Source organism: Heloderma suspectum, chromosome 5 (assembly GCF_057233095.1).
Source record: "Heloderma suspectum isolate Gila_16-S chromosome 5, 16-S_ref, whole genome shotgun sequence".
NCBI classification, from domain to species: Eukaryota; Metazoa; Chordata; class Lepidosauria; order Squamata; family Helodermatidae; genus Heloderma; species Heloderma suspectum.
In genome coordinates, this window is record NC_139462.1 from 201777425 (window position 1) to 201793984 (window position 16560).

Here is a 16560-nt window from a genome sequence, read left to right on the forward strand (position 1 = left end):
GTGGCACCAATGGGCCCTTTAAATAAGGCCCTTCAAATAAAGCCCTTCAAATATTGCATGGATGGTGAAAGTCTCTCAGCAGCCAGGGTGACAACTGGTTGATGATAAGGCTGTGTTCAGTGCTAACATCCACCCTAAGACCTGGGTTTAATTAGAGTAGCAAATATGGGATGGGATACATTGACCAGGTTCACATGATCACATCAGCCCACCATGGCATGTTAAAGCCACGGTGAGCCAAGGTGCATGTCAAGCAGTTTTTGAACATTCAAGCCACAGTCATGGCTTGTCATGTTGTCCAAACTCAGGTGGGGGGGGTTGTGCAACAGTTAAACAACCCTTGGATAACCCTAAAACAGGCCATGGGTTATGCAAGGGTTGTTTAACCCTCGCACAATCCCCACTGCCTGGGTTTGGACAACACAATAAGCTGTGGCTGCGGCTTGAATATTCTTAATGGCTACCTGCATGTGCCACAGCCCACCGCATCTTAAATAAGTCATGCAGTGTGTGCATGAGGCCATTATGGCTTAAATAAGCCACAGTGGCTTATTTGATCATGGGAACCGGCTCACTGTAATTGGTGGACAGGAATCCTAATGACTGTCTGCCCATACCATATCAAAAACTATTTTACACAGAGGCATAGGGCTGAAAGAATCTCTTGAGGTCTCCTTGAAAAGGAAGGAAATGCTGGGAATTTTGGTCAAAATCATAGCAAATAAATAGGGTCTTCAATTATGACACAGATGAATTTAAGCAAGAGGAGCTTGACAGGACCTATAGATGCAACTAGGAAAAACTACCAGGAAGTACGAGGTACTTAGTAGAGCAAGAAGTTATTTTAAGAGTGTTACAGTAACAGAGTCCAGAGAATACAACTTATGGGCAGAGAAGTGGTGGAGTCAGTCCAGGACTTTTGCCCATTAATAGACATTGACAATAGAATGCCTTGATCAAATATAAGATGGAATATAGGAAGAGAACCGTTAGAACTGAATGGCTCCAGAGGAAGGGCTCCAATCTTGATCTGCCCATTGCAGCTGCCAACCTGAATGCATGCCTGCCACAGTATGGAGGCCCTGCTCTCCAAGGGTTTCCTAGGCAACGTGCAGTCTTGAACTGTGGCTCTCCCACTCTTGGGGCTGATCCACAATGGGGGCAACTGTGGGGAGAAGGGGATACAGGCCTCAAATGCTTATAGACTTCAGGAGGTTCAGTGAATATTTTTAAATGAAGCATGGGTGACCAGAGCAATATTAGGTATTATACAAGAAGCCAGGTTTTAAATTAATTGGACCAAGGTTCCATTGGTATAACAAGAGGTTAAATATTTATGCATTTGCCTCAGGGAAAAAATGGCCAGGGACCCAACCTCAAAGAGTTGAGGTAACTGGGAAACTCCCCACTGCAACTGATGTGCATTCTCTGTGGGCCATCATGGGAACATTCAACTTTTCTACAGAATTCATTGAGAGATTTATAAAAAAGTCTCACCGTTTATGGGATCTTCAAGAAAAAACAATGGGGATGGTAGCCTGAATAGACAAAAGCTTTATGAGAATTAAAGCAAGATTTAGTTCAAGCTCCAGCCTTGGAATAGCACTGGATGGATCCTTTTTTATTTAATAAGCTACCCCTGAGGTAGCCATAGGAGCACACTATTGCAGAAAAAGGATGGGAAGACTGGACAGTAATCTACGCATCCAAAACAAAATTTTACCCCATATGAGTGAGAACGTTTGTCCTCATTCTGGGCTCTGTAAATATATTGAAGGAGGAAGCGCATCATAGTCCAAAAGGCCAATAGCCTACTTCAGTATATAATCAGTATCCATCCATCATCAGTTTGGATTTACTCCTGAATCCACTCCTAGACCTAGATACCCAGGTTTCAGCAGTGGCCAAGAGGACTTTTGATCAGCTGAAGCTGGTGACCAACCATGCCCATTCCTAGAGGTGTCAGCTCTGGCCACAGTGACACATGCCTGAATTACATTTTGTTTTAGATTACTGCATCCCACTCTTGTGAGATTGTCTTTGAAGTTTGTTCAGAAAATCCAGTTGGTTCAGAGTGCTGCAGCCAGGCGGTTGAATGGGGCCAGTTATAGGGAGCATGCAGCTCCTAGGTTAGACCAGCTATACTGGCTGCTGGTCCGATTCAAAATGCTGGTTATAACCTATAAAATGTCCTAAACAGCTTGGGACCCGGTTCTCTGAAAGACTGCCCAGGTTTGGAAATCTTCTGGAAAGACCCTCTCTCTATCCTGGCAAAATCTAGTTTGGCAGGAACATAACAGGAGGCCTTTTGAGTGGCTGCACCCACCGTCAGGCCCTTCCTCTGGCAGGTTGAAACCTTTTAATTTAAATGGGTGTTTGACCTATTCAGCTGATCGGTCTTGCTTGGCTGTATTTTAATCTTAATATATATTTTTTAACATGCTCACATTGTCCTACATTTTATCTGCCTTATCCAAATGTTACTGTGCTGTTGTTACAGTGTTTTTTCAACAAAATGTTTTTATCATTGTGCACCATCTTGGGTGTTTTACATGAAAAGGCAGGGCATATATTTAACAAAAATTAAATAAAATAGTCCTGGCTGACCTTTGCGCCAAATGGTTCGAAGCCATCCCAACCAGGAATGATACAGCTGGAACTTCCAAACAACCATACAATCAGGTATTTTCCTATTTTGGAAGACCATGGGAAATTGACTCATTCAGGAAGCCATTTTACCAGACAGGTAATATGGGAGTTATTCCAGATGTTGGGTATAACAATGGTTCCATATCCCTTACTATCCATAATCTTCAGGGATTGTGGAACAATTTGACCAGGGTTTGATGGAAACTCTTTAAAATATAATTAAGTCTAATGAGAAAGATTGGAATGTAAGGTTACCAGTCATTCGTATGGCAATTCAGGCCATCAAGACCTCTCATAGTTTATTCTCCAAGCAAAGCCATGACTAATGCAAACACCAATACAGAATTCCCAGACTGGCAGCTGAGGGGGTTAGCTGTTAGACTTACTGATGGGTTATCTGAAGATTTATAAGAAACAGCTAGGAAATAATCCAATTAAAGATAAATATTAGAAGACTGAACAAGTGTCTGGAATGATTAACTCTTATGAAGTAGCAAGTTGACCACAGGGTAATATAAGATACATTTGTATTACCCTACAAATGGTAGGGTAATACATTTAAAGGAAAGGAACATTCCCTTGTCCTAACTGAGATGGATCCTACCATATAGTGGACATTACATCTGACTGAAATCAGCAGAACCTTGGCAGAAATGGTTCCATTCTTCTTAGCCAGAGTTTTGGAAGGGAGTTTAGAGCAGCTGAGAAAGGAGAGTTAAATGTTCATTTTGTAAAGTGAGACTGCAAGTGAAGAGTCTAATTTTTACTGTTAAGGAAGTCACATTAGGTCAGTGAATCCAAATGTTTAAGATAAAGGGTGGCTGCGACAGCTAACGCACACAACAAGAACCCAAGAAGGGTATGAACAGTGGCAACACATGCCCTGTTATCTTCTAGGACATATTTAAATTGTTGCAAGAATCCAAGGATGAATAAATACATCTTACCAGAGACATTCCAAAGCAGTTTTACTTCCAAGGACTTTTTGGATCTTACCAACCAACACTTTCAACTTCAGTGGACCCCCAAATAGGGAACTGGGATGAAGCACCATCAAAAGGTCAGAAATGGAGGATTTTTATCCCTGGAGAAGAGTTGGCTCCATGACCACTGAGTGAGAATGAAGGCTCTATTCTGTGGGACAGGTGCTTGAATAAATCCTGTAGTGCCTACCATAGAAAGTGGCAGAAAAATTAAGCAGGAAAGGTGGCATTAAGTGGGAAAAGATGAGACAGACATGCTCACATTTGGCACGTAGGGAAAGAAGAGGCAAAAAGGAAAAAAAAAAACCTTTGTGAACACGAAGAAGTTTAAAAAGATAAATAGGTACATTGTGTGATGTCTGCTATGTTTAAACTTTACTTCCCCTTAAGGAAAGAGCACGCAAAACATATTGTGCTGACTGTCTTCTAGAGAAATTGTATCCTAGAGACTCTAGAGAGGTACCCTCTCTACACAAGCACAAGATACAAGCTAACAAATTGTGATGCAGATCATTAAGGAAGACCTGCCAGGAAAACCTGCCAATAGAAACAATAGGAATTGTGTGGAATAACGCAACAACACCTAGCAGCACAGTAGAAATTAGTTAAATTTATTTATTAACCTGAAACGTCACCAGTGGTATCATTTGTGGTGACAGTCCACCCAAGTATACAGTATACAATACATCTGATCGTACCAATAGGAATTCAGGTGGGAAAAGAGATGGCAATTTATTTGGTGAAGTATTATTTCTAGGCATATCAGCTGGGAGATCAGTGGAGCTCCGTAAACGTGCAATAGTGCCTAAAACATGGGGTATATGTATGAAGACTGGAATTTTCAAAGACATGAATGTTATGAAAAAGAAAATGGAACCCAAAAATATTTGTTCAAAGCAATGTCTGAAAAAGGTGGCAGGTGTGGGAAGAGTGTATGTATACAAACTATCCCTTGTTAAAGATCAATAATTTACAATTGTTCTTCTTATTACCCTAATTAATCGTTTTTCTAATATATCCAAAATTGAAAGATGCAATTTTAACTATCATGTGCCTCAATGGACCATCAAAACCTAACACAGAAGCTATAGCTATTCTAATATGTTAAACAAAACTGAAGTGACTAAGGAAATTAATACGCTATTCAGATTTGCAACAGCTGACATACATTAAAAAAGAGTGGGACCAGCATCATCATTGTGCAACACAGTAACTAACCAATTATGGGTATTTATGAACAGATCAAAGAGGAAGTAGAACACAGTGGGAAGCTCATGTGGGCTATGCCTCTTCCCACGCACAATCACTAATGGCTGTATAGCTGGTTGGGAAGTATGCTCAAGCAGCGGAAGGGGGAAAGAGGCAGCAGCAGTAGCACTGATGATGAGATAAAAAACAGGAAGCTGCCGTATATCACGTCAGACCATCAGTCTGTCTGCGTTGGCTGGCAGTGGCTCTCCAGAGTTTCAGACAGATGTCTTTCCCAGCCCTACATAGAGACGACAGGGATAGAACTTGGAACCTTCTGTGTGCAAAGCCTGTGCTCTACCACTGAGCTACGGCCCTTCCCAAGGAGATCAAGGAGATCCCAGTGCCAATAGCGAGCAGCCCTGATTTGAGTAAAATTGACATGGTTGGATGTTCTTGAAGGGCACCATTAATTTCAACATCCATTTGTTTTCATGAAGAAACAGTGGCCCTCAAGCATCTAAGAATTTGTGTGGACAAAAAAGCACGGGAGAAAGTGATGGTTGTTTGTATTAGCAATCCTATCACTTTTTAAGTTCATTATCTTTGGTGGAAACTGAAGTTAACACTACATACATTATACACAACTGCAGTTACATCAATTAACAGCGCTGGCATTACATCCTTGGAGAAGGCAACCTGGCACTCCTGGGGTAAGTTATAAGTTGCAGTGGGAGAGTGTGATTTCGATTTTCTGAGTTGCCTATCTTGTTTCCGCAAAGAATGTTAAAAAGGCACAATCTTAGCACAGTGTAAAAGTAGTGAATATAATTTGAAGCCTTTCTAATTTTGTCCTTTATGAAGCGTGAAACCTCCCCCCAAACTTACTATTTAAATTGTTTAAAACAGGTTACAGGTGACAGCACAATTTTAGGTAATCAGTAAAATAACGTAATTTGGAAAAACACAATGCTAATTATTATTATTAAAATCATAAAAATACCACCTAAAATTCCTCCAAACAATCTGTCACCATTGTAAAAAAAAAAAATCTATCATGGAGGTGAATGAAACATCTGCTTGGGTACATTGCTGCATATTACACTTCAAGAAATTACTTCATCTGTACTGCAAAATAACTTTACATGTAAACTTCAGATTCACATACTGCGCACAAACTCAAACGCATCCCTGTTTTCCTATTAATGTAAACAGTAAAATTTAGGGCTTAAAAAAGGAATATTTTAATAAAATATTAAAAACAGCACATGTAAGCAATAAATGACTTGTTTGATCAGTTACAAGTGAACAGACTTTCCTATTCCTTTGTTCATGTGGTGGAAAATACTATTATTGCCCCAAATCATGCATTTCTTCATAAAAACATGATTTGATTTCGTTTGTAGCATACTCGATTCCTATATGATAAACATACAGTGTAAAATCTTCATGTAGTAAGACAGTTAAAACAGTCAATATTCCTGCCCCCCACCCTCCAATGATGTTTACCCTTGGCAAAGAACATACAACATGATTACGGCATTAGATCTTGGTAAAAAAGAAAAGAAAAAAACCCGCAAACCTCTGAATTGCTGGAAGACTACTTCCTGTTGCGATGGGCCAGTTGAATAAAATAAAATAAAATTTTAAAAGTTGCCAACAGGAAAGCTTCCAGCACATGGAGCTATTCATAAGGAATGCCAACATGCAGGGTTGTTAAATGTAACATTTGCAGTAAAGTTGTAGTCGTCATCACCACCAATACTGTCTTGCACCTTTCCGTTCAAAGTATAAACTGATCCACAGTTTACAGTTTTGATACCAATATTGTAGAACTTAACATGCACTTACTCCTTTCTTCCTTCCCACCTCCCCCAACTCCTTTGCCCATTCATTCTATCTCAGCTAGTATCCACGGAGTGTTGTTGTTGCAATGCCCACAGAGTAAGAAGCTGACCTATTTTAGTTATTATTAGTTAATTTATATTTGTTTCTGCACACACACACACACACACACACATACTCTCTCTCACACACACACACACACACACACACACACATCAGAAATAGCTAGAATTATGCTGGGCATAATCAGGCAGCTGTTAAAGCAAGTATTTCACCCCGGTCGGTCATCTTTGCCAGCAGATGTAAACAAGGGGGCTGCCTTCTGCAAGATAGCACTTGAGAGTTCCTCTGAAAGAAGCTGTTATCCCTTACACACTTGTAGCCTTTGCTGCTGTTCCCAGACCTTGTATCTGTCCAGCGGAACATTAGGTTACGTCAAGATGTTGGCAATAAAGTCCAAGAACCGCTTTGAATACTGTTCGGGGTTAACTGTTGAAATCTCGGCACCAGCCTAGAAAGCAAGAATAAGAGGAGAGAGGCGGAGAAGCAGATTAGACTCGAGGCAAGAAGTCCGTGGCATCTTAGAGCAGGGGTGTTGAAACTCTTTCAGCCTCAGGGCTGAATTTCATTTTGGAGAAGCTCTCGGTGGCTGCATTCCAGTGGTGGGCAAGGCCAGGGCCAAAATACCAAATGGGGTATTTGGGGGCAGGGCCAAAATACCAAAAATACCAGCATATTTTAGCTTAATACTCTTCCTGCCAATAACTAAGACTTAGGAGAGGCAGTTCAAGCTTTTAGAATGGGGGGAAAGCTACACAAAAGTCAGGAAACCACCAATCTTGGGGGGGGGGTCAGGGGAAAGGGGTTGTGGCCATCCTGGGTGTGAACCTTGGAGGGGCAGATTTGGCCCCCTGGCCAGAGGTTCTGCCCTCCTGATTTAGAAACTGAATTATTGTGGCATGAACGCTGGAAAGGATTTATTAGATGGGCTGAGAAATGGCATGGATGAATCACAAATCACAAAATACAGGTTGAGGTACACTAGAGGATTAACAATGCTTAACAAGGCAAGAACTAACAGTGCAAATAACACAATCAAAATACACACTCTGATAACTGCAGCCATGAAACTGTTGTCAGCGCTCCCCTCATAACTGGTGCTCAAAGTTGCACTCCTGAGCTCTACCCAATCACCCAAGCCCCTCCTACCTGACCCTTCCCTCCAGCTCTATTCATAATGATCTTGGCAAGGATGCTTTGTAAATAAGATGCTTCACCATATGTACCCTTCTGTGTCTAAAGGTATAAACTGCTGACAGACATGTAATTTAAAAAGTATACCATTAAATTTCAGTAAATAGACTTTAGGGGAGTAACTGTACAATCATCAAAATGTTTCCAAGGGGATCTTTCAGCTCTGAACTAGACAAGGCACAGGAGATCCATACCCGTATGTTTTCCCCAGTAGGTGGGCAAATTGCAGCTTTAGGGGAGGGGGATAATTTATATGGGGAAAATGTCATGGGAGGGAAAGGCTGACCCCCCCGTAACAAAGTCCTACTCAACTAAGCCACTCCTCTTGACTGCTTTTCAAAATAAAAGGAAACATTTGGAGATGGAGTCACAGATCTCCCATATCTAGTTTGGGCCTCAGAGACTGTGGATCAAGAGAATGCAGGCAACCGTACATTAAGAGCACTTATAATGGGGAACACTTGAAAATAACTGACAGAGTAGGAATATGGACATCAGGGATACTCACGCCATGTTTGACTGTTTTTGCAGCATGGGCAGCTTTCTTTTTTGCATCATAATGAGTAAGAATGTCAATGATGGCCATAAAGTATACCTCCTTCCTAGGTGCATCTGCAGGGGGGGAAATCATGTAACTAAAGCCATACATATATTTATCTCCAGGAGATTAAATAAACCTATGGAAGGCAGTTAGAACAAATTAAGACAAGAAATTGGTGGTAATGGCTGTTATCCCTCTAATAGCTTGTTGGTTTCAAAATCTCGTAACATAAAGGACATACAAAAGCCCCATCAATATTTTCATTCTTTGATAATGTAAGGCTTTAAGATTCTTTTCTAACCAAGGAAGATGGAGACTTCAAGAGTCTGAAAGCATGTATCTTACTAAAGTTTGAGACAACACTGACCCCAGCTTCGGCGTTACCCCCAACCTGCAGAAGAAGAGAACTGGGGCTGAAAGAAGGGGAAGTGTGGGTACAAGGATGCTAAAGGTGCAAGCAAGCACAATGAGACACTGCAGAATGAGTTTACTGCTTACACGGCACAGACATTAAGGCAGGAACCTTAACTTACAATTTCCATGCTTTCTGGCGTATGAATAAATATGTAAGCACCTTAAATCTCCCCTGAAACCGGGGGGGGGGGGATTTGTGGCCCTGCAGATGTTTTGGCCTTTAATGTCCATCAGCCCTAGCCAGCATAGCCAATGATGAGGGATGACTGGAACTCTAGGACATAACATCAGGAGGCCCTTTAAATGCTTGAATTAGGCTGCAATACCACAGTTACCTGGGAGTAAGCCCCAATGAATTCAGTGGGACTTACTTCTGAGTAGGCCGGTATTAGGATTGCTCTGTTCACAATATCTTTGTGACAAAGGTTCATGTGTTGCCATGGCAAGAGTAACAACACTCTAGTGATCTTGTTTTAATTTGCAATGCACTGTGACAATGAAGATTTGTATATTTTACAAATGCTTTCAATACTTGGAATAAATATGCTTTTCTTATTTTGAATGTTATTTTCTCTGAATACAGACCAGAAGAGCTCTACTTTTTGGCATTTTCCACACAAGCCTATTTCCATTATCCCTACATTGGACAGTTTTCCATATTGTCTTTAGAAAAGAAATATGGAATTGATCTTCATGTTTAAAAACAGAAACCCTTTGAAATATGCCAAGGCAGTGACTTGCTTCTTTTGGTAAGCCATACTAACGATAGTGGTTTATTTGCCAGTATAAAGAACAGTGATGTTTAGTAGATAGATTTTCCAAGTAAATGCAAAAGGGAGCCCTTGTCTAGGATACCAGCTAAGAATAACCTCTTGATCTTTCCACAGCATTCAGCAAGGCAAGTGGCTCAAACAGTATAGTAATTGCTTGTGCTATCAGTGAACTGTTTGTTGTACTGTTTTCTCAGACAAGAATTGCATGATGTTAAAATATCATAGCCAAACATTATAGATCCCCTATTCAACGTTAGCTGTGACAAGAAAGCAGGTAAAAATGTGACTCTGGTGAGTGACTGATATTGTGCTGCATACTTTTTGTCTTTATGTGGTTTGAGATTCTTTTAAGAGCTCAGAGATTCATGCAAGAATAAAAATGTCTCCCACGTCTAAATATTTATAGCAAGATCACTTACTTTCAAGGCATTTTATTCCATAAACATCAATGGTTGGATCAAATTCTCCTGGAGCTAAAGGCTGCAAGCTGTTCAGTGTATTTCCTGGACTATCTGGAGGTGTTCCAATTGGGTGAGTTCCGTCGCTTTCTCCTTCATCTTCATCATTCTCTTCACATTCTACCTCTTCCTGTTCTGCTCTCTCAACATCATGAATTCCAACCAGCAAGCTGTAGTCCATAAGTTTTAACTGAGCAAGGAACTAAATGGCAAACATGCAGAGTGTCAGTTACAGTGGAAAAAGTAAAGAATCAAAGATCCAGTTAGGAAAAGCACTTTCCTGTAGTAAATGTTACACTGTTTACTACAACAGGCTTGCTCAGCTGAAAACCAAAAAAGTGGAATTTAATGGAAAAGTAATAGGGATCCTTCAAGAATGTCATGCATAAAAGATTGTCTCGTGTGAAAAAAAAGTAGAGAGAAAGTGGATTCGACAAATTCATGGAGAATAGAGCTATCAATGTAGTTATGATGGCTAATTGGACTTACTTAAAATTTAGCCAGTTCTAGTATAATATTTGCACCCAAATGACAGTGAAATACTTGGTTTCATTTCCCATCGTGGCCATAATTCTGCTATTTGTAACTGAACAGGTGGGGGGTGGGGGTGGGCAGGCAGGATTTTGCTGGCTAACTTTGCCCCCTGACCGCCATACATCATTCTTAACTTCTGCAAAGCGGTCTGTGAACATACTTCCCAAGGTGTTTAAGAATCTGAACACACTATCTGTACCCTGCAACAATGGAGGGTGCAAATCATGCACTCAGAGCCTATGCATGTTGGAGTATGTTGTGCATATAGACCCCTGGTTCCACGCATAAGTATGTGCATATAGACCCCTGTTTCCATGCATAAATTTCTACCCGCTTTGACCATATGCATGAACTAAGGAAAACCTGTAATGGGTTGAACTGTTGGCAGGTGAGGCAGAAGTGTCTACAGTGCTTCAAGAAAGGCTTTATTAAATGGCAAGTTTAAAGGAAGAGATTTGTAAGATTCACAGAAAGCAGTTTGACCAGTCAGCAAGGAGAGGACATTCCCAGTCTTCTAACTGGAGCCAAATTAGACATGGTGGTCATGTGGTCTGGCCTTCTTTGGATGATTTTTGTTTCTGTACAAATAGATGGTGTGTGTGTGTGTGTGTGTGTGTAGGGGGGGTTGAGCTGGATCAGCCCCCCATCCCATGCCTGCTATTCACAGTAGTGCCAATGGGAGATCTTATCCCACTGTGAATAGCACATGGCACACAATTCCAGTTGGGACCATGCCAGAGGCAAAAGGTTAAAGCACCACTCCCACTATGTGATGGATCTGATCCGGCTTGGTCTCCCCCCCACCCCCATATCAGCAACGCAAGCCGAAACCAAGTGAAAAATGTCATGTCTACTTTGGCCCTGAAGATCATTTCTGAAGGTAAGACTGGAGTAGGTTAACATTTAAACCCCCTTTACAGGATGAATTTTGACAAACTAATTATCTGTCCATTAAAAGACTGCCACAACGGCACATGGAATTGATTAATCATGCCCTGGCTGTATGCAACTGGAAGCCAGACTGAATAATCAACCTGCCAAAATGGGGCCAGGGTTTTCTAAAAGAACTCATCCCAATGGAAGAACGCAACTTATCAGAAGCAAAGTTATGACTCAGAAATTTGTTACTATGAATAGTAATCAAAGATTTAGTTAGTATAAATTTTAAAGTGCATTCCAATTTAATTTTTTTTAAAAAAACTGGGTAAATACAAGTAGTGTTAATTCTTGGAGAAGAACTGCTAATGTTCTACAAAATAATGAAATAAAACAAACATTAAAAAACCCAAGATGCAGTTCTATCTTTCCATTATCAGCATGAGATGCCAAGCCACTTCACAATAATTGCCTACATACAATTTTAATGATACTTCTGTATAAATTTTAAGCAATGCCATACAAGCCACTCCAAACACAATTACATGACTGACCTTCTAAGAGTCTGTCATACATAATCAGCAGAAGCACAATTTGACCCATATTTCAGAGATAAACCACCAAGTGTTTACAGTGTATTTTAACAACTCAGGACAAAGTGTCATGAATATTCAAGTATTTAAGAACAAATACTTGTTCTTAAATACCGCGTAAATAATTTACATGTAATCTGCAACTTTTAATTACATTTGTGGCTAAACATGTTGAGATATTAAAGTATTAGTAGGGTAGAGCTACTTGGTATATGTTACTATGATAGGTGCTGTGACTTTGCTAAATTTAGATTAAACTGTTAGATTACACTTCTAGATCATTTAGACCCATTCCAATCCGGTTTCAGAGACGTTTATCAGACGGAAACAGCCTTGGTCACCCTGGTTGATGACTTATGCTGGGGAATGGATGGGGGGAGTGCAACCTTGTTGGTCCTTCTGGACCTCTCAGCGGACATTTGTTCCACCCCATGGCCATTAGTCTGTGGGTGCCACAAGGTTCCATCTTGTCCCCCATGCTTTTTAATATCTACATGAAACCGCTGGGGGATGTCATCAAGAGGACTGGGGTGAAGTGTCATCAGTATGCGGAAGATACTCAGCTCTACCTCTTGTTTCCATCTACACCTCCCAGGGAAACTGTTGAACTCAGGAACCAGTGTCTGGGGGCTGTTTTGAGGTGGATGAGGGTAAACAAGCTGAAACTTAATTCAGACAAGATGGAGGTGCTCTGGGTTAGGAAACCAACTACTCTGGATAGAGGTTTACAATTGGTTTTATATGGGACTGCCCCCCCCCTCTAGTGCACAGTCTGGGTGTCCTCCTGGTGGCTGTGGTGTCCAGGAGTCCATTTTACCAGCTTAGACTGGTACGCCAGCTGCAACTCTATCTGGAGAGGATGGACCTTGCCTTGATTATCCATGCACTAATGATGTCCAGGTTGGACTACTGTAATGCGCTGTATGTGGGGCTGCCTTTGAAGACGATCTGGAAACTTCAGCTGGTGCACAATGTGGCTGCCCGAGAATTGGTGGGGGTGAGACAATTAGATCATATAACACCTGTACTGTGCCAGCTGCACTGATTCCCAGTGTATTTCTGAGCCCAATTTAAAGTGCTGGCTTTGACCTTCAAAGCCTTAAGTGACTTGGGACCAAATTACTTGCAGGACTGCCTTCACCCATATTGGCCTGCCTGAATGTTACGATCAGCAAGAGAAGCCTTTCTCATTTGCCCACTTATGAGGGCAGTTAGGTGGGTGACTACTTCACGGAGGGCCTTTTCTGCAGTGGCCCCACAGCTCTGAAATAAGTTGCCAGCAGGAGTCTGCCAGGTCCCATTTTTGCAGACTTTTAGGAAGGTCCTGAAAACTTACTACTTTACTCTGGCCTTCCCCTGATGATGTTTTTTCAGACTAGGTTGTAGCTGCAGTTGTGAACTGTAGGCTTTTGTTTTTATGCTCGTGTTTGTTGTTTTTTTAGAATGTTTGTTGCTGTTACCATTTTTACTGTTTTTATTACTTCATCAGTTTTTATTATGTCAGTTCTATTGTTGTACGCTGCCTTGAGAGGGCTTCTCCCTTGAAAGGCAGCCAAGAAATATTTTAAATAAAATACATAAAAAAAAAAGTGTGCCAGACTTAGAGTTGACCAGACAGTGTTCTTACCTCAACGTCCTTTTTAAGTTTTTCAAGGAACATCTTTTTGTTGGTGTCATCAATATAAATCTTTTGACCATCATTGATGAAGTCATTGTCTTTGAATGTTGGCAATTCTTTGGCCTAAGGCAGACAGACAAATGCTAGCACATAAATACCATTTCAAAACAATGAATGCAATGAAACAAACGTGCTCAGTGAAACAGATTAATCTTTGCAGAACTGAACATTCAGAGCTTTCAAAAATGCAAAGTAACAGCCACAAGGGGGCACTAAGGGGCTATGGCACTAGGGTGCACTGCCACCAGACCAGAAACACACTTCTAATGTAAGGAATAGAGCATTCACTCAGCATTTACACACATCTGCATCCTATTTTCCTCTCTCATTAAGAGAGCTCTAATTTGCTTTCAAGACTGATTTGTTTACATTAAGGCATTAGAGTATTCACAGTAAAAAAAAGGGGGGGACGTGTTGTTCAACTGTAAGATCAACATTTATCTCATTGTCAGTATTCACTGCAAGATACAAACTCTTATTTGTCAAAAGCTGTATTGTATGGCAGGAGCTAGCAAGAAGCAGTTTTACAGCTCCTTGGTTGCAAATGCATCCCCTGTCCAAATATCCTGCAAGCAACACACATCCAGAAGGTCCTGTTCAGATGCTTTGCAACTTCCCAATATCTATGGCAGGGGTGGGGAACCGCAGGAGGTCTGTGGGCCATTTTTCCCCTGGACCCACCCCCAGCAGGCCACACCCTCCAACTGCAGATGCCCATTTTTTAAAATAAAAAATAAGAACAGCATCTGTAGTTGTTACGAAGTGCCTAACGGGTCATTAGCTAATTTTGGCCCTTCGGGTGCTCCATAGCTGCTACAAATGCCTTTTTAAAAAAATAACCAATTTTGGGGGATAGCAGGGGCCTGTTGCCCACCCCCATCTGTGGTATAGGAACAATACAAGTAGGTCTCAAATTTGCATGTTCCCCAGACACTGGGAGATGCTGCATTCCCAGTACTGATCTCCCTGCTCAGAGGTCCAAAGTGGTATCTAGCAAAGATTCATTGGACTGAGTTTTTGTGCTTTGACCAGGCATAGCTATTTACAAAACTGGCACACATTAGGTGGTCTTCCAACTTATTGAATTAAGAACACCAATATAAACTGGAACTAACACAAACCATTTCATGCAACATATTTTAGCCACTGGCCAGGTTCGGACGATTGAACAATCAGCGGAGGAAAAGAAGCCACTGTGGCTTCTCTTCCACGGGCTACTCACATGCCCACCATTTCCCTAATAACCCTGGCTGCGGTGCGAGTTGCTGTGTTATCCCAACCCAGCGAGGAGTGTGGCAGGGCTGGCTTCCAAACCATCCTGCAACCAATGGCCTGTTGTAGGCGTTACAGGTGGTTTGGAAGCCACCTCCGCCACACACCTTGCCAAGTTGCCACAGTGAGGGTAATTAGGGAAATGGTGGGCGTGCGAGTGGCACGCACAGGGCAGGAAAAAGAAGCCATGGTGGCTTCTTTTCCTCTGCTGATTTTCCGAACCTGGTCACTGTTTCCTGAAATGACTGGTGACAGAATGCATTTTTTTTTCAGATGTATATACAGAAATATCTGTAACTGGACCTTAGTGGGGGGTTAAAGGAGAGAGAGAGAGAGATTATGAAGAATCAGAACATTAGCAGGGGAGCACAAGAAAAGGCAACACAAGGGTTACAAGCCTGCTGGGAGGAATGTGAATGGACACACACACAGCCAGACCTTTATCAAAGGTACCCAGAATGCTAAAGTCAGACTGACTATGGTTTTGATCCTAAAGGAGCAATGGACCTAATTAGCACCTACAGACTGGTGCAGAATGGATGTAACACACAAGCAGCAAAAGGGGGGAATGGCATAGGAATGCCACTACTGAACCACAATACCCATTTTTCTTTGAAGCCATTGATTCTGCCAAACATGGCTCCTCCAGAAAATTCCTGACTTGTGTGGCAGATAACTTCCTCCTACAGAAAGCAAAGGAAGGAACTAGAGGATTGGCTATCCTTGACTTGATCCTAACCAACAGAGATTACTTAGTGGATAAAGTAGCAGTTACTGGAGCTCTGGGGGAAAGTGACCATATTATACTTGAGTTCTTGGTTCAAAAGGAAGCAAAAGCCAAGTGTAGCCAAATGCGTACCCTGGATTTAAGGGAAGCTGATCTTAATAAACTCAGAACAATGATAAGTAAGGTCCCATGCCAAGCGACTCTAACGAGAAAAGGAGTTTCTCCTTTTTAAAAGAATTTCCTTTTAAAAAAGGAAATTCTAAAGGCACAATTACAAACAATTCCAACAAGAAAAAAAGGTGGAAGACAACAGAAGAAGCCAATGTGGCTTCACAAAAAGCTTAAGAGATGACGTGAAAACAAAAAAGGACACATATAGGAAGTGGAGAGAAGGCCAAGCAACAAAGGAAGAGTACAGGCAGGTAGCACGGATTGCAGGGATAGCGTCAGGAAGGCTAAAGCTGAGAACGAGCTGAGGTTAGTGAGGGATGCTAAAAGAAACAAAAAAGCTTTCTTCGGCTATGTGCATAGTAAAGGACAGAGGAAAGAAATGGTGGTTCAGCTATTAAATAAGGATGGCAAAATGATAACAGATGACAAAGAAAAGGCAGAAGTGCACAATTCCTACTTTGGCTCAGTCTTCTCCCAAAAGAGGGTCTATGACCCCCCTGGCAAAGGTGAAGTACAGGCTGAAGGGGCAGGATTGCAACTTGAGATCGACAGGCATATGGTCAAGGAACACCTAATTACTTTGAATGAGTTCAAATCTCCAAGG

General features: G+C 41.5%; 1 protein-coding gene and 1 long non-coding RNA gene across 3 annotated transcripts in view; one reads left to right on the forward strand and one right to left on the reverse strand.

Annotated features, from left to right (window-relative positions):
* Positions 1 to 16560, forward strand: part of LOC146345072 (uncharacterized) — a 79991-nt gene that overhangs the window by 39129 nt on the left and 24302 nt on the right. The gene's annotated exons all lie outside the window — the stretch shown is intronic.
* PIP4K2A (phosphatidylinositol-5-phosphate 4-kinase type 2 alpha) overlaps positions 4223 to 16560 on the reverse strand; it is an 82635-nt gene continuing 70297 nt past the window's right edge. The window contains exons 7-10 of the mRNA XM_084859053.1: positions 13736 to 13849; positions 10067 to 10307; positions 8428 to 8531; positions 4223 to 7176 (exon numbers count right to left, since the gene is read on the reverse strand). Of these exons, the coding sequence (XP_084715179.1) occupies positions 7096 to 7176; positions 8428 to 8531; positions 10067 to 10307; positions 13736 to 13849 (540 nt within the window). The 3' untranslated portion in view covers positions 4223 to 7095. The remainder of the gene's footprint in view (positions 7177 to 8427; positions 8532 to 10066; positions 10308 to 13735; positions 13850 to 16560) is intronic.